The sequence below is a fragment of the Ylistrum balloti genome, unplaced genomic scaffold (assembly GCF_031769215.1).
Source record: "Ylistrum balloti isolate Yb309-2 unplaced genomic scaffold, AGI_CSIRO_Ybal_v1 Utg371988, whole genome shotgun sequence".
NCBI lineage: Eukaryota > Metazoa > Mollusca > Bivalvia > Pectinida > Pectinidae > Ylistrum > Ylistrum balloti.
This window is the reverse complement of record NW_026782969.1, coordinates 27415-47620: the sequence shown is the minus strand read 5'-3', so window position 1 is coordinate 47620 and position 20206 is coordinate 27415. Positions and strand designations below refer to the sequence as shown.

The following is a 20206-nucleotide window of genomic DNA, read 5'->3' as shown; positions in this document are numbered from 1 at the left end:
ACAGTAAACTTTCAACTATTAACAATTTTTGTTTCTTATGCCAAATTACTAATAAAATGTCAAACATCACATAGTCTAAACTATTTCTAAATTACAGTTAAATAACATTGTTGAAATTTAATTTTAATTTAATACTTATATGATAGATTTTTATAATATGTATTACAGTACCAGTAATACGCTTCATTCGTAAGCTCAAAGCCACACACCAAACAAAAGAGGTGATACAAACTGTGATGCAACAACGCTGAGAGAAAAGACACGTGACTACTTACCTTAAGCACCACGTGGGATACAACAGTTGTTAAGTATATATCCAAACTGTTAATTGTCTCGGTTATTCTTTCCTTTTTATTTTCTTGCTCCGTCTTTGAACTTAGAAGACAGATTAAGGAAATATATTTATTGCCGTCTTGCCTGACAACGTCACGATCTGATGGAGGTACTCAGAGGGGTCACTTGTGTCGCCACACTGTTGACGGAGATAAGGAAATTATCTACAGCTGATACGGTAATGACGACAATCTTCTGTTATGAAATAGACTGACCAGACTGTAAATAAATAAAAATAGAATTAATGAAGATCATTATCTGTATTTCACATTTTATGTTTCACGTAGGGCAAATTCGTTTCATAATATCGGTTATATTTGTGTTTCCGCACAAATCCAGTATTTCACAATTATTATTACCGTTTTTGTGTTATAACCCAAACATTCTGTGTGAGAATTACTCTACATACGATATATATATATATATATATATATAAGTTTGTATGTGTATACATATTGCCATTTAGTGAGCCATTTAGTGAGCATGGCGTCATGTACAGTCCCATGGCATTATTTGGCGTCACATGACAGCATTTGCAATTACATTACATTATTTGGAAATGACTTAGATTTCTACAACGAAACTGAAGACAAGGGACACGTGGTTTTATTGTTTTAATGGGCTCTGATTAAACATTTCTTGCGCTGATACATGAGTTTTATGCTCATTTTGCGATTTTCTATTAAATAACCGATAATTATTTCCTACAATAATCTGGTTTCTTAGATAAAGACCCACAAAGATAGAAGATCAAGTACATAGAGTGATAACACAGAAAGGCCAATACAGAGACCCCATGTATTACAATAGGGACAGTAAGTCTGGAAGATGGATGAGAATCCTATGTTCTACAGGAACCAATCAACGTTTGTACATTTATCTCCAGTAATGTTTTAAGCTAAGTCTATTTATTGTTATTGACTTCTTCAATGAAAACAATATCGAAATATAAAAAAAATAATAAAGTATTGTAAATTATAAGTATCTATCTCACTACACAGGTGTATGTTGTATCCTATTTCCATACAACATCTGTTACATATCATCCTCAATTTATGAAAGAAATCAATTTTACTCTGTATTTCGCCAAAACTCTTCTACAAATTGACCATTGTATAAAACTAACCAGAGTGATATTTTGACTTGTGCCATGTTCGAACTCACAATCTATTTAGTCCTTAAATAGCTTAGCAAAGAAATTCTATATCAGTCATTTTTTGTAATCCTTGAAAAATCATTCAAGTTGCAGAGGTTCGAGGCCCCCGGGGATCCTCAAAAAGCCTGTAATATCATCATATATCCTACAATTGCCCAACATTTACACCACCGCGACATCCCCTGAAGTTGTTGTAGATAGTCCAAACATCAATTACGACAGGTAAATCTGGTCCCATCTACAATATTACTGTATATATAATATACAGCAAGCGAATAGAACCTTTAGAAATGTAGAATAAACTAGAACTAAATAATGAGAACACAACATACAGCTGTATCCTGTCATGATCTTCACAAATTCTGAATTGTGGAAATTTTTAAAAATTTGGCATTAGAAAATTACTATTTCTCTCTCTCTCTCTCTCTCTTTTTTTTTTTTTTTTTACATTTTTTTCATTTCTAACCATATTGTTTGGTTAATATAACATATTTTTCAAAAGTTTCAAATCGGCGAGATATATAGACACATGCTTCTGAGATCATAAACACCTGCTACATTTCCACGTGTGTATGTACACACTGATAACAAACAGTAGTTTAAAAAAATTATCACCAAAATAGATTATGTGAAAGCGTCAGTGATTATCAAGGACATAGCGCTATTGTTACCCTCGACCAATCAACTATGGATTGCTTAAACTATATCTTAGAAAGTTGATACTCTAGATTACAATTTAACTGTTTGATTTAAAACTAGATAAAAAAACTTATTTTAGAAAATGTAATCGGGATCCAGACTTGGACGAATTTTTGAAATGGAATATTTTTGTACCCTCATGGAAAATCTTGAAAAGGGTGGTCGGGTGCGGCAATGATAACGAAGTCGATTCCCGGAACAAACTTGAAAAGATTAGAGGTCATATACCCGACCACGTGGGTTCTCCCTGGGTACTCCGGTTTCTCCCATAGTGAGCCTCATCGCGCGCTCACATTCGCAGGCCAACAAGAGTGATGAGTTTAAGTAGGAATAACTTGTTTCGCAATCGTTGTAAAATATAAAGTTTATATGATAAAAAACATGTAAATTAAGTAAATTAAAGCTGTTGTGTGAGGGATTTACCCGCCTAGTTCGAAATATATTCTCAATGCATTGATGTTGTATTGCATATCGTTAAATTAAACATACAGGTTTATCATGTATCAAAAATGTCAACATCTCTCCCATTTCAAAAATGAATAATATATCTGTTTCGACTTAAATATGCAGATTGTATTTTGTTATTAATATTGATTTGAAAAAGGGATTGGGCATAAACACAACAAGAAAATACCAACATGTCAAGTTAATGATAATCCAAATTCAATAAAACCAAGATAAAATATGAACAAAAGAAACATTTACACGGGGAGACTCCAGGAAGAGTACAAGAAGAATAAGACCAGGTGTTCTGGAAGAGTAAGAGGCTCCTGTTTCAGCGACAACACCCGCCATGTAAAACCTAACAATGAAACCAACATGGAAACTAACGAGCATCAAACACGTCCAGCTTCATATCGTACAACGGAACCAACAGGTAAACTAACGAGTATCAAACATGTCCAGCTTCACATCGTACAACGGAACCACAGACAGGATAACAAGCATCAAAGAAATCCAGCTTCACATCGTTCAACGGAACCACAGACAGGATAACAAGCATCAAACTCGTCCAGCTTTTTATCGTACAACGGAACCATAGACAGGATAACAAGCATCAAACAAATCCAGCTTCACATCGTACAACGGAACCATAGACAGGATAACAAGCATCAAACTCGTCCAGCTTCATATCGTTCAACGGAACCACAGACAGGATAACAAGCATCAAACAAATCCAGCTTCACATCGTTCAACGGAACCACAGACAGGATAACAAGCATCAAACAAATCCAGCTTCACATCGTTCAACGGAACCACAGACAGGATAACAAGCATCAAACTCGTCCAGCTTTTTATCGTACAACGGAACCATAGACAGGATAACAAGCCAGCTTCACATCGTACAACGGAACCACAGACAGGATAACAAGCATCAAACAAATCCAGCTTCACATCGTTCAACGGAACCATAGACAGGATAACAAGCATCAAACAAATCCAGCTTCACATCGTTCAACGGAACCACAGACAGGATAACAAGCATCATACATGTCCAGCTTCACATCGTACAACGGAACCACAGACAGGATAACAAGCATCAAACAAATCCAGCTTCACATCGTTCAACATAACAAGCATCAAACAAATCCAGCTTCACATCGTTCAACGGAACCACAGACAGGATAACAAGCATCAAACTCGTCCAGCTTTTTATCGTACAACGGAACCATAGACAGGATAACAAGCATCATACACGTACAGCTTTTTATCGTACAACGGAACCATAGACAGGATAACAAGCATCAAACTCGTCCAGCTTCATATCGTACAACGGAACCACAGACAGGATAACAAGCATCAAACACGTACAGCTTTTTATCGTACAACGGAACCATAGACAGGATAACAAGCATCAAACTCGTCCAGCTTCATATCGTACAACAGAACCACAGACAGGATAACAAGCATCAAACACGTACAGAATAATATCGTACAACAGAACCACAGACAGGATAACAAGCATCAAACACGTCCAGCTTCTTATCGTACAACGGAACCAACAGGTAAACTAACGAGTATCAAACATGTCCAGCTTCATATCGTACAACGGAACCACAGACAGGATAACAAGCATCAAACACGTCCAGCCTCATATCGTACAACGGAACCACAGACAGGATAACAAGCATCGTACAAAGAAATAGAATTTAGCAACTTATTAAAGCCCTTTCCCATCACACATGATATCTATTAATTTGGCGTTAATGTAAAATAGACACACACATATATATACACCTTACTCAGACAAAAGTTCACAATACAATAAGCTATTGCTGAATGAGATGAAAGTTTGAAAAGTTCTGAACTCAAAGGAAGTTTGGTCCAGTAAAATATCTTAACAAATGGAGTTGTAAAGAGTACACATATAGTACTAGATTTGTGTCTCAATTTAGTGTATATAATGTTGAACTTCTCCAAAACTGAAGTAGGTTGGTTAGAATGTTTGTACGTTTGATACAAGAATGACAACGATAGATAGATGTAAGGAGTTCCAGCAATGTCGGGTATAAAGGAGTAAAACGGATTAAGAAAACCCACTAGTATTTCTACCCGTGTATCAGTAATCTGTTATAGTAAGTGGTAGGAGATCGTTTCAATAATCCGGTATTAACTTGTTCTGTGAGTTTTCTACGATGTCGACCAGTTGAAATCTAAACCGAATTCAAGGCGTTTATCTTAGATACGAGAAGGAAGCTGTAAACCGAATTCAAGGCGTTTATCTTAGATACGAGAAGGAGCTGTAAGGCCTGTCGTAATACCGTCTTATACTCTCTCCAACTTTTCTGATTCAAATCTATTACAAACATCCTATAATTCGCATACGTAAAAAATGGCAAAAATGTGTGGCTCAAAAAAGTTTAAAAAGCTACTATTAAATATTTCAATCCTTGCAAGACGTTAACTTACCTCATAACAAAACTATGTATGACATTGGCATGAACTTTGCACTTGAATTAAAAACTACACCCAGATACTAATGATGTTATGTAGTAATAATAATGTAAGACTTGGACAATATCATTTATGTATTTCAAATACAAGAGCGGGCCAAAACAGGGACCTTAATAGAATTCGCACCGATCTGAGGACAGGAATAACTTGAGGTAACTGTCTGTTGCCTGAGAATAACATTAATTTCTAACCAGGTATGGAGTTTATCACAACGATTTTAACTTCACCAGCAAACCTTTTATGCCAAACACGATCAAAAGCCTTTGAAATATCACAGAATATCATACACATATGTTGCTTTCTTCAAAGGCAATTCATATGTTGTGATCAATTCCAAATACCAGAGGTACACTTGGATAAGCCGACTAGTGTTTATAAAATTAAGTTTTAGTGCGATATTATAATGCAAGTGTTTGAAAATATGTCGCTCAAAATCGTTTCCAACAGTTGATAAAAGAGAAATTGGCATGTAGATAAAAGAATAATACTTATCACATTTTGAAAAACTGTAGCATGTTTTGCTATTTCCAAAGTGGTTGGGAAAATATCAAATATATTCAAAGCAGTTGATAAGGTATTTGGCTTTTGTCGAACTTTTTTCAAAATCTTTTATTAAATAAAAAAAAAGATTTAATGAGAATTGGGCACCAGGCAATGCCTAACAAAGCCCTGCCCCGTTAAGTAAATACCTATCAAGCAATAATAGGTTAAGTGATATAGTCTTAAACATATTGGCACTGGCTACAAACATTAAAAAGTACCTTAAGATCAAATAAAGAGAAGATAAAGTTTTGACAACTGCTTAAAATACACATTCGTTTACATGTACGTGTGATTAAAATAGGTAAATAAAGAAACTATAATTATGCATGCATGTTTATACTCATGATCATAACAGAATTTGATAATTACAACTATACAGGTACTATAATTTTAGTTTTATTGTAGGTTACCGAACTTTAGTATCTGTAGAACGTCTATCGTAGAACTATTTACTCTGACAGAACTTTGTGTTTTGTCTCTCTTTGTTTCAACACTATAAAACACAGTGTCACAAAAATAGTGTACAATCTATCACAAATTCTTAATTTTTCTCCTTCGCTCGAAGGTCATTTGGTCCTGGAGTGATTACCTTAGATGCAATATGAGATATTAGCAAATTCATGGAAACAGAGAAAATAGATCGAAAGAAAACTGGCAATGTCAACTGAATTATTTCAATTTAGGAAAATTGTTATTAAAATTAAAATTTTTAATCATTTAAAAATCTATCCTCTTATACATTAAAATCAACTATAAATTGAATACCCTTGACTGAATACACATAACAGTTTACTAAATAGGGATAGACGTTAAGCCACGAAGCAGGTAGGTAAATATGAAAGATGAAATACAAAAACAGGAAAGAAGCCATTTATACTTAACCATGTATAATTACAGAAATGAGTTAACCAACATATAGAATTCTGGTTAATTAATGCGCAGTTCATGAGGGGACGCTGTAATCTTTCTATATATAAACGTTTTTAACATGTGAACATGTCTCTAATAAAACACATTTAAGCAATTATTTCTTACAAAATATTTGTAAATCTACATTTTATATCTTAAAACATGTGATTAGTGTTTTTAAATATCTGTCGTTTGGCGTAACAGACGACAAAGAAATGGAAAATATGTCAACATAATCAAAAACTAAACTAAAATTAAATAAAACTGCTGCAAAATATGAACAAAAGAAAGATTTAAATGAAGAACAAGGAGAATAAGACCAGGTGTTCTGAAAGAGTAAGCGTCATCTACCTCATCGACGACACCTACCAGATAAGCTAGATAAGCTATGGTCAAGGACGTAATGTCTTGTTCTCAAATTAGAATTTAGTTAAAAGAAAAAATGCATTATCGAATATTATTGAACTATCAGACTAAAATACGGGTCAAATGTTCTAATCTCTATAAACTAAACAGTCACATATAGATGATTGATGATATATTCTAAGACCAGGAATAAGTAGTGAGAACATACATGTATATCAGGTGTGGAACATAAATAAATCCTTTACTACGATCATGTTCCAAATAATTCTAAGTGTTACAATATGTACAGCATGAAACACGGAAAGTAACTTAAGATTTAGTTTTTGTGTAGGTTTTTTTGTCTTTTGATTTGTTTAGTTTTTGTTTGTGTGCTTCCTTTTTCGGGAGGGAGTGCTTTTTAACATATGCATTTAAATGGTGGTCTCAGAGTCATGTTCGTGTAAAAAATTAAGAAAAACAAAAATAGATTTATATCAGCAAGTTACACACCAAGGAGTGCATTTGATGTTGGACAATATTAACGTACTATACTTGTTTTGTCTACAAAGAATATATCAACATGACAACATAATCCAAACTCATATCCAATTAAACAAGGGCAAAATATAAACAGCAGAAAGATTTACGCGAAGGTCCCTGAAAAAGTACATGAAGCAGATGTTCGGAAGAGTAAGCGTCTTCTGCTTCATTGACGACGCCCACCAACTTCATCATACTGTTGCGAATTATTTATCTCTGTAATTATATACAGAGCAAAATAATAAAAACAATAAATAGATAAATATCTGAATAAATAAAACCACGTAAACCGCAAATTCCAAACAAGATATTAACCTTTGTTGATTTATAAACTAAACACGTGCTAATCGCCAAGTCCTTCCGTATCTATCATTGACACACGAAATTACCATCTAGAGCATTCTAGAGCAGTGTATTGTAAATATTTACGAAGATCCAATCGAATTTATCCAAGAGTTCTTTAGATGTAAGTCTTTATGTATTTTCTAAGTTAATGTCAATTCATGTAAAAATAGAAGAAAACATGAGTTAGATTTTCAATAACAGTTAAAAAAAACGAAAATAATTACATAAAACAACAGGAATTTTTCCCGTTTTGTTCATCTCTTTTGAACTGCGGTACCTAAAAGAACATGTCTGGTCATCCTATTGTAAACAATTTGTTAAAACAACATGTAATATGGTAAATATTATATAGAGACTTTCAACGAAACATTCACGAAAACCTGATTGGGAATCTAAACACGAATATTTCAAAGACACACAAGTGAAAAAGCACCATTAAATATATACTTAGAGTTATATGCGGCAGAGCCAAACAATAAATAAAACTACATCATACATTGGTTTCCTCCTTCTCCGCCTATTCAGTTATGGGCCTAATTTTGTAGCGTTTAGGGCGACTGAGAAAAAAATCGAAAGTGATCGAAAGAAAAGTCAGCTTGAAATTGGAAGACGTAATAGCCACGTAATTAAATACGTTTTATTCATATCCAAGGAATTCGTGGTTCTTTTCATACCTTGTGTAAAGATAAGAAAGTAATCCTCTACAATTCATCGTAATAATTAGTATCTATAATTATCATGATTCAGCCAGAATGACAGCTTTCATTACAGTTAAAGCGACATAAGGAGTTTTAGGAAAACATGGCTGTTATATGACATTGACATACGCATAAAATTTCGAGAATACAGAAAATCGAGAGTTAAAATACAGATTAATATACATAAATATACATTTAAGTTATTATTCTTTCTATTACAGTAGAATGGCCAAACAAACATACCAAACTTGACTAAATGCGATAATCCTTCCTGTCGAAGTTTCTCCACTAAACTTTAAATATTATCATGGAAACTTTGCCGCGTGAGAACTCGTGTTCATTATGTCAAATGTATTGGTACCTTACTTGTAACTTGGTTTTTGATAGACAGGTACACATGATAATTCCTGCTAAATGTGAACATGACCCAGGTGGGAAAACGTCACACACGAGCGGCCACAATCACCTATAACTTACACAGTCGGTAAGATGACTTATGGATTTTATCAAGTAGATTACAACTTAGTTAGCCAATGATATTTTGAAAACTAAACACTATTTCATGATATGGGATACTCAGAAGAAAAAATGTTCGACATTAAACACTACTGTTGTGTCGGGTTCCTTAATCGGTAGCCATGTTTCATGTTCTCTTGTTTAAAAAACTTTGCATTAAATACAAAATAATGAATAGGATAAACAAAGAAAGTTTTGAAATATCCAAATAATAGAAAAAGGGAAGTGATATCAAGTCTCACACTGATCACACATGGCAGGTAGTCGTTGTTTACAAAACATGGATAGGATTACTTGAAATACAGTTTCATTGAATATAGAAAGCAAGGACTGTCGAAGGTAATTAATTCTAAGGACTAAGTTATGATAATTATTCGTAAATATTACGTATTGAATGACAGGTGATAACAAGGATTAGAAATAAATCGCCATACGCTAAATGGATCGAAAATTGTAGACACACAAGTGAACCATCCATTTTAGACCAAAACATTTACCAATCTCACACAGCTGTTTTCGTCCTTTTAAAAAATGTCTTTAATAAATATTAATTTTAACATTTTAACAGTTACTTTCCGACATGCTTTGTGGAGTCGTTCGTCTGATCGAGCGTATTTGAACACTAAGTGACTTTGGAATAGTTGTTATTTGTCCATGTCTACACTATTATAATGTTTTTAAATGTTAGATGAAACTTAAATGATATAAGCACGTTTGTATGTTCATATATTTTACTCCACGGGATTTTTTTTCAAGAAAGAGCTTATCGAATCGTCTATGCCTTAGAAGCCACCTTGGGATTTGGTGTTTAGAAAATGTTAGCGAGTCTTTAGAAGATTTGTAATCTACTGTGGCACAATTACGAAATACCTGCCTCCGCTCGTGGGATAGGAGGTTAACATCTGCATAAATGGCCCCCATTTTCAAACAGGAAATATAATCGATTTGAACCATTTCACGGTAAGATTTTTTTATCAATGTTTTTCTGCTGAAGTTGAATTAAATTGTGTTCTAGAACTTGGTGTAGTTGGAAAGAGCCAAATTAATGAAGCAGAAGACGTTTACTCTTCCGGAACACCTGGTCTTATTCCCCTAGTACTTTTCCAGTAGTCTTCGAGTAAATAAAATATTTCATTTTGTTCATATTTTGACCTAGTTTTATTGAATTTGAGTCTGGATTTTGATTGTGTTGACATGCTGGTATTTTCCTTTTATCTATTTTTAGCTATGAATAGTAACATATAATTGAGAAGAATATCGAATTGCTGGTCAGTTATTGTGAAATATAATTGTATAATTATTGACTTTTTATGGTGTCCTTTTTCATTTTTTTCAGCTTTTAAGATGTTTATTGCTGTATAAAGTGCGAGCAGTTTATCTTCCTAAGCTAGGCTTGCACTATGGATCATATTTTCTATACCTGGAAAAAGTCAAATAAGATAACATTAAGTCACGTAGTATCTTGATATTAATCTGCTTATGTCTAGAGGTTCTTCGTTGAAATGGGATGTATATAGACCATGACGAAAATAACTAAAATATCTAGGTGAGCCAAATATATATATATGTCAACATCTACATGTCAGTATTTTCTTTGTTGTTTTTATAGTTCCTCTCCAACTTTGGTACAGTTCTAAGTAACTTTGTCGATTCCTAATCGTTAACCCTATATTATGATATCGCTCTAGTACCTTCGAATATCTCGATGTGAAGCAGTGAACTATTTTCTGTAAGCAACTCAACCGCTTTGTGAAAAAACGAATGACCTATCTTGAAGGTTCGGCCGTATAAACATGTATAAACATGCCAATGAAGACCAGGTGTCCCAGAAGAGTAAGCGTCTCCTGCTACATTAAAGACGCCTGTTATGTAAATCTTGTTCAAACAAAGGATAAATGCCATGTTCTAGAATGAGAACACGGTATACAGCCACAGAACACGTCCAGTTTCATAAATAAATAGAGCATTTCCCTTTGAGATCATTTTGACGACAATAGCTCCCCTATAATTTTCCTCAACAGGTAGGATATGTGACATGATTGAAGAATATGAAATTCATAATGCAATTTTGTAGTGCTTAAGGTCAAAGCTCAATGAGCTTGCTTGTCAAACCATGTACTTACATAAATAATATACATGTCACTGTTCTGTCACTGAAATCTAGATACATGTTAATTGCTCGGTATAAACCCACACCCTACCGAGGTAATATAATTACTGATTTACAATGAGAAAAAATGAAAAAAAAATCCACACTTTGCATCGTCAAATACCTCTAAAATGCATTGTTCTGTTCGTTCATGAACGAACGACTTCAAAGACATAGGTTTGAGCACATCTTTTGCTATTTTTGCAACCTTTCCTGTAGTGTTGTCAGTTATTTTTCAGGAGAGAACGTACCACGACTTTCGTAAAACGAAACACAAAAATGTCTTCTTTTGAAGGTTATTCAACTAGAGCCTGAACGTTACAACTAACATTGTCATATAATACTCTATCAGCTTCGATCCAATTCTAAATATTTTATCGGCATATAAATACATGTATGACAAAGGAACTGGACAACAGGCAGACCCTATTGAAATCATCTCTCACTTATAACATCACAATGGTATAGGACAAATTACCTGATCATACAATTTCGTCACTAGATGAAAATTATATTGCAGTATAACACATGGGAAGCAACTCCTATCGACCACAACTTTATTTTGATTGATTATAAAATTTGGAATCAAGAACTTACAAATTTTAAGTTAGATTAAACAGTATCGTTTAAAAGGATTTCAAAGCGAAACTTTTACTGTTTTATTTGTATCAAATACGATTTCACATTTCATAACCTTAGAGTTTCTGTCATCAAAATAAAAATGTTTCGCTGAAACAGCACTTTTCTGTCCACTATTTGAATGCAAGAATCCATACATCCATACGTGGACACGTGATAGTGATTTATAGACGGGCGCTACATTTTGGTTATCAGGGTTCCCGAGATATACAGTATAGTATCTACAGAATGGTCTGCGGATGTCGGAAGACATCAAAAGATTGAGAACATCAATTTAACAACATTTGTAAAGATTTCTCTGAAATGACAAATTATTCCATCGATTTTCAGAGAAGATAAAACTTTTCATAATCAGCGTACCTGATTGTATTGATAGGAAAGAAAGACAATGAACTGATAAATAAATAAGTAACATACCTTTTTGTATAATTCTGATTTTCAGGAAAATAAAAATAGCTAAGTTAATCAACATACCTTACTGTATAACGATGCACGTGTTGGAAACTGTTGAAAGAAAAAGGAAACACATATCACTTATATCCCGCAAAAGTTACAATGTCTATCAGATTCAGGTGTCCTATCTAACACTAATATTTAGCTTGTACTGATCTTTGATGTGAGGTGCTAAACCCCTGAAGAATCTCGTGTATTATCAAATTCTGACAACAGTATGCTAATATAAACTGAAACTTGTTTTAGAACTAATTACCATATATGATTCTATTATTACAGAATATCTAAAAATGAGTGTATCAGCACGGGTCGCCTTCAGTGTCAGTATAGTTTGTCCATCTCTACGGGTTGTAACGTAATTTGAAAACCTAATTAGCTAGATTGTGCATGTTTAAACAAGAGTCATAGATATTTGACCGAGATTATCATATATTGCTTTCATGGATATGAACAAATAAAAGTTTATTTTCATTATTGTTTAGAATAATAAAGTGTGATATGGGTTCCGTATTCTGTGATCAAGGTGTTTTATATATATACAAAGTGTTGGTTAATGTTACTTACTGGCAACGACACGCGAGTTTTCCATATAATACTTTTATAAGATTTCATCCGTTAATGTCATCTATGTTAGGAAGATTATACAAAATCCTCACCAGTCAATAGCCCATTTTTTAAAACAAATTTAGAGTTAGACATAATAAAGTCAAGAAACTACATCATACAGCTGTTTCGTCCTCTTAGGACTCGTCAGTGATGTTACATCAAACAGTTGTTTCGTCCTTCTAGGACTCGTCAGTGATGCTACATCATTTAACTATTTCGTCCTCGTAGAACTCATCAGTGATGCTACATCATTCAGCTGTTTCGTCCTTCTAGGACTCGTCAGTGATGCTACATCATACAGCTGTTTCATCCTCCTAGGACTCGTCAGTGTAGCTACATTATACAGCTATTTCTTCCTTCTAAGTCTCGTCAGTGATGCTACATCATACAGCTGTTTCGTCCTTCTAGGACTCGTAAGTGATGTTTCATTATACAGCTGTTTCGTCCTCCTAGAACTCGTCAGTGATGCTTATAGCCAAAATGTAAATGGGGGGTTAAACCAGTCCCGTAATTCAATAAATTTCATTTATTTTTATATATCTGATAATTTGCAAACAACGTCAAGTACATGTGTATAATATAAATAAAATGGTACTACGAAAGGCATTACAGAATCACAAGACTTTTTTCTGTTTTCCTATCGCCCAGGCAGGTGTAGTGTAAGATCACGAAATTCAAATCTTTGTCACATTAGCCAGAAGATCATTAATATGGAAATCAGAATCATGTATTGACCTCTGAGATCAGGAACTAAAACTAGGACATTAAATTACTATAATTGCATCAAGTTAGGTAGATGTTAACGTGACTTGTGTATATATTTCTATATATGCGGTATATCTTCAAATTAAATCCTTACAGCTATTTGTATAGTTCTTTAGTGACATAGAAAAGCATCTGTGACATTATATCAGGTTTGTAGCGAAGATTTTAGTTTTGCTTGTTTTTTTATCAGTGCACATATCTTAAAGACTTCATCTCTCTAATATAGGGTTAAACAAATAAAACGTTTATTCTTTGCATTAAAAGGCACGCGTCTTTCGTTCAACCTTTGAGATAACAGGTGGTAGTCACTGTTAGAGGACATTTAGTCTCCGAGGTTTGAGTACCAAGCAATGCCACGCTTCAATCCATTCGAATAGCTGTACATTTCAGAATATACACATGTACTTGACGTTGTTTTGAAATGATGTGATAGATGGAAATTGTGAAATTTATTTGATGAAGGGGTTGCTGCACCTCCCAGTCCAGATTTTGACTTTTCTTTCGATCAATTTGGATTTTTCTCAGTCGCCTTCTTGGCTTAAATATTTAAGCCCCTAGCATCACAGAAGAGTACTAGAAGGACGAAACAGCTGTATAATGTAGCATCACAGAAGAGTACAAGAAGGACGAAACAGCTGTATAATGTAGCATCACAGAAGAGTACAAGAAGGACGAAACAGCTGTATAATACAGTTTAATTCATTATTTGACTCTACTGTAGCTAATTCTAAATTTGTATTTCACTTTTTACTTGCTATCTTACAAAGGATTTTTTTTTTAATTGGTTGGCGGGTTTACCGTCCTAAAACAGCAAAATGGTGTTATCTACATACGACTTAGTGTCGTTCACAACTCGTGTTCTCTACTGTTACATTATGTAGAGGGCAGAATGGAAATATTCTATTGACCAACAATACTGGGTACAGTGTTATATCGCATTACATAAACAGTGAGTTGGAAAATCGTTCGATTATCATCTTGTTGAAAATTGGAAATTTTGGAGAAAAACGGAAACTGTTTGGAATGCCTGTTAAATATTTAATTTTCCATTTTGGAGTACCGACATTCCACCTGCCAACCTTAAACCAGCATTTTCTGGAATGACTGACAAACATAGATACACATGAGTGTTAGTGTAGTTGTTTATGGTAACACTACTACAGTGTACGGTTAAAACAGATTAACATTAGGGTATATCTAAAGAGAAAAATAAATTTTTAAGAGTAAACGAAATCAATCGAGGTAAAATCTGAACATATGACCAAGGGACAGAATAAGACCATGTGTGTATCCATGGTATCAGCGCCACGGAGATCAACATTAAATATATATATGATACCAACACCGAGTGAAGTACAAGGAGAATAAGACGTGTTCTGGTAGAGTAAGACTTTGTCATCTTAATCTGAATCAAATAGGAGAATTTTCTGACGAGTTTTGCCACCGTTCATCAAGGAAATGAACATTATTTTTAAAGAAAAAAATATTTACGAGGCGGGTATCACAGACATTTGCCCTGATATACGGACCATCCTCTACATGCTTCCTTGGTTCCTATTTTCCTCTCGTTTCATGAATGTTTTGGTTGATTTTGTTGACATGTTGAAATTTTCTGGTTTTGATAAAGATTTAATGAAGCAGTTCGATTTCCTTATCTTTAACTATACAGCTGGAAGTCTGTAATACTTTATTGGATCCGTTTATTGTGATGCAATTATTGGTCACGTTACAGTCATCCTAAATATCAACACAAAATGCTGCATTAATCCTTTTCTTTATTCACAAGGATTGTTAGACCATTTTTCTCCTTCAATTTAAGATTCAAGACATCGCTTACCTCTTTTTTCACACAAGTCACTTCACCTACAACTTTATTTTGATTTTTTAAAAGAAATAACAACATAGCACTCTCCTCCGTTAAAGATCTTTACCTGACAATTAATTCAATAGTCAAGTAGTTATGTTTTAAATTTCCGGTTTTTTTTTCGTTAACACATCTCTTTGAACAATCTAGTCTACTCAAAACCTTTTTGTACCAAACCCTCAAACTTCATCGAGCAGCCATTCTCACATATCTGATATGTGAACTGGTATATACCCCGATATCACTTTGTATACATGCATCTAACTTCATCATGCCTACATTCCACTCTAATATAAAGATCTGACAAATGAAGTGGCTGATAGCTGGTCACTCTGTACAGACCCATCAAATTACAACAAGCACCTGTTACACTCTCACAAAGATCTGACAAATGAAGTGGTTGATAGCTAGTCACTCTGTACAGACCTATCAAACTACAACAAGTACTTGTTACACTCTCACAAAGATCTGACAAATGAGGCTGTTTTTAGCCAGACTTCTCTGTACAGACCCATCAATCTACAACAAGCATTTGTTACACTCTCACAAAGATCTGACAAATGAGGCTGTTTTAGCCAGACTTCTCTGTACAGACATCAATCTACATCAAGCACTTGTTTTTTTTTATTTGTTTTTTTTTAAGCTGTTTTAGCCAGACTTCTCTGTACAGACATCAATCTACAACAAGCATCCTTTCCACACTTAACAAAAATAACTGACCAGTGAGATGGTTGATAGAATTTTATTACATCATGTCTACAGTTGTAAATTATGCAAGTGAAAAAATGCCTCGTTCATTAACCTTCATGGTTGGTACAGATGACTAACCTATTCACTACATATATAATTTTTCTAGCCCATAAAAGCCTCATTCTGTAAAATTTTCAGATTCCTTTCGACTGTCATGTATACAATAAATCACATTAGAATCTATTTTAAAGTCCCAATATATGCATCATTTGGCCTATTTAAGTGACTCGAAAAATTTCTGAAAAAATACCTCAACTTGTCAATTAAGTAAATATAAGATATAAGCTTGCTAACACTGAGTGATATGTTAAAACTACTTTGTTTTCATATTGAAACAAATGAAATTTAATGAAACTGGGTCAAATTGAAAATATAAACCAATGTTATATGGGAGTGAAACCTAAAAACTCAGCATAGGAGTGGTTACGGGTAAGTGTGATGTCACACAAGCTGTGTGCTTTTTGTGATGTCACACCACGGGTAGAATAATAGTGTATAGTCATTCAGCAACGATTGTAAATGGAGGCATGTTCACAATGAGTGTATATCAAACACTTATATATACCAACCCACTATATTGTCTTGAGTATTTCTCAGATAAGTAAATTTTCACTATGTATTAAATACATTCTATTTGCATATATTGGGGCTTTAAATGAAAAATTCAACTTTTGGATGAAAAGACTGTAAAGCATAACAAATGTCCTACAACATTTTCTAGATAAAAATATTTCCTTTAAAAAAATTTGATCTTGAGTTGATTCAACCTGATATATTAACAAAAAAATTTACCATCAGCAACTATCAACAATAAAAGCAGGCCTGCATGGAGATGTGATCTTAGTCATGGCAGCTGACTGAATTCTCTCTTGTAGATCAATTCATGTCAGTAATCAACACAGAAAAGGAAGTGTCATATAAACTAATGCATTTTTCCTTTTAAATCACAGAATTTAAGCTTACATATGTGTATATTAACAACACTGGAAAATATTCCCAAATGTTGATAAATGAAAAGGAATGTACAAAAAATGTAAACATAATCTGATTCTCTGAAGATTGTTTCCCAAGAGTCAGTTTCTGTGAGGTTAGTTTCTCAAGGGTCAGTTTCTGTGAGGGTGGTTTCCCAAGGGTCAGTTTCTGTGAGGTTAGTTTCCCAAGGGTCAGTTTCTGTGAGGGTGGTTTCCCAAGGGTCAGTTTCTGTGAGGGTGGTTTCCCAAGGGTTAGTCTCTGTGATGGTGGTTTCCCAAGGGTCAGTTTCTGTGAGGGTGGTTTCCCAAGGGTCAGTCTCTGTGAGGTTAGTTTCCCAAGGGTCAGTTTCTGTGAGGTTAGTTTCCCAAGGGTCAGTTTCTGTGAGGGTTGTTTCCCAAGGGTCAGTTTCTGTGAGGGTGGTTTCCCAAGGGTCAGTCTCTGTGAGGGTTGTTTCCCAAGGGTCAGTCTCTGTGAGGTTAGTTTCCCAAGGGTCAGTCTCTGTGAGGTTAGTTTCCCAAGGGTCAGTTTCTGTGAGGGTTGTTTCCCAAGGGTCAGTTTCTGTGAGGGTGGTTTCCCAAGGGTCAGTTTCTGTGAGGGTTGTTTCCCAAGGGTCAGTTTGTGTGAGATTAGTTTCCCAAGGGTCAGTTTCCGTGAGGGTGGTTTCCCAAGAGTCAGTTTCTGTGAGGTTAGTTTCCCATGGGTCAGTTTCTGTGAGGGTGGTTTCCCAAGGGTCAGTTTCTGTGAGGTTAGTTTCCCAAGGGTCAGTTTCTGTGAGGGTGGTTTCCCAAGGGTCAGTTTCCATGAGGGTGGTTTCCCAAGGGTCAGTTTGTGTGAAGATGGTTTCTCCAGGGTTGTATTATACAATCAGAATACTGTACACATGTCCCCACCCCAACAAAAGGAAAAAACACAGAACATTTCAATACTTAATGTTTACACTTAAAGTAAGATGTTAAACAACAAGAGTATCAGTGTGACTGATGAATGCCTCGAACCCTCGGAGGTGGAGGGCATGTAATAAAGACACCTTAACCACTAGGCCATCACAGTCCCAGATCCTCTGGTGAAACGCAATGCTTAGTTAAGGATATTAAGGAATATGATGTGAGAGAAATGTAGAATGATTTGAACCTGAAGCACATATATATACTGGACACTGACACAAGTAAATCTGTGAGCTGGAATGTCAAGCTGTGATAACAACCAGGCATGGTAATACAGTTGTAGTGAATGAAATGACCTCTGGTCACTTACATTCTAACCGTGGTCAATACATGTCATCCAACAAACAATTAACCTCTCACCCCAACTGATTCCATAAAATATTCAAACAAATTAATCACTTTAGTTCTGTGATTTACAAATTCAACCGTCCAATTAGTAAAAACTTATGAATATGACAAATAAAAAAAAAAAAGTTGGGATTAAGAAATACAAGCAAGTTGGTCATCATTCCCATTATTTTCAGTCCCACATTTCAACACAATCAACATATCTGTCATTTCAATTAAATTCAATTGCATTCACCACTGGAGTCATTAAAATTCTGCCATACATACAATATTTTGGATAATGAAAAAGGTAGGAGGAAAAAAGTGTTTATGTTTCATTATATAAAATATGTAATACATATACTGGCAGGTATGAACAATAGAAAACACAGGTGTGTATTTCTAGGGTAGTGAGGTTCTCGTTGTAATCCTAGATACAGAATGTAGTGAGGTCACCACACAGGTGTTAGAAGTATGAAACAAAAAATTGTGATACCATAAACATGAAACCGTAAAGCTGGTAATTTTTACAAGTCAAAATTTTAACGAATTTCTTTTCAAACGAACGAGTAATACTTGAACAAATTACAATTTCACAATCTGGTGTAAAAAGACCCCTAATACGCGAGAGTCTCGTTATTTTACAGTTTATATTTGCGTTCTTATTAATGCATCATGAAAAAGCAAAAAATATCATCCACACCAAAATAACCGGCTATATGTTACTGAAGACTAAATCAAAAATGAAATTCCATAAATTTAATGCCAAGTACCGAATTATGTTGTGACAATAATATCTTGCTTTTTAACCTTACCATGTAATACCATCGTAACTACTAAAATATCAACGTGATTTCTACCTTGATGTTGATATTTCAAATACAGATATTGATGATAGACTTAGAAATTATTGTCCTATACAAGAAAACGACAGATGTACAGGAAAAAGTACATATCACACCCTAGAAATTTTATAGCGTAGTTAAACACAACATATAATATTACATGTAAAAATTATCTGATCAATGGTGTTCTCTAGTGAACATGGTCCAAGACATTCACTTGTGTTGATTAAAAACAACATTTTTACATAAACACAAACAAATTGTAGATATAAACAAATAAAAAGTAATGCATAGATCAACAGATTTTAGGACGGAAATAAATATAAGACACCAAATTATTGTTAAATTTCAATATTTACAAAATAAATATTCTTTTATATAAAAATCTGTGTTCTAAGTTTGGGCATTATCATCTAATTTGCAGTAACTCCACAAGATAAGACAGCAGTAGACTTTTGTCACATAAATATTTTTTAATCACGTAAAATAAAACGTGATTAACGAGATGATCTCATTGTAAACAACCTTAGATATATATATATTTCAATAATCATATATTCTACCCATAATACATTTTACAGATAGAATAATCACCCTCAATAATCCATATTTTAGATTATATATAGGGTTTGTGCTAGAGTTATCTTCCCTTAATAATCCATATTTTAGTTTATACATAAGGTTTGAGCTAGAGTTATCTTCCCTTAATAATCAATATTTTAGTTTATACATAAGGTTTGTTCTAGAGTTATCTTCCCTTAATAAGCCATATTTTAGTTTATACATAATGTTTGTTTTAGAGTTATCTTCCCTTAATAATCAATATTTTAGTTTATACATAAGGTTTGTTCTA

The 20206-nt window shown here is 34.0% G+C and overlaps 1 protein-coding gene across 1 annotated transcript; it reads right to left on the bottom strand.

Moving 5' to 3' along the window:
• Positions 1–17361: 17361 nt before the first annotated feature.
• On the bottom strand, positions 17362–18039 carry LOC132564035 (spermidine/spermine N(1)-acetyltransferase-like protein 1). The gene has a single exon (XM_060228786.1). It carries the CDS (start codon positions 18037–18039, stop codon positions 17362–17364), a length of 678 nt encoding a protein of 225 aa, XP_060084769.1.
• Positions 18040–20206: the final 2167 nt, after the last annotated feature.

Excerpts from the sequence above, each read along its gene's own strand:
- LOC132564035 (XM_060228786.1), bottom strand. The coding sequence starts at position 18,039 with ATGGAAACTGACCCTTGGGAAACCACCCTCACAGAAACTGACCCTTGG.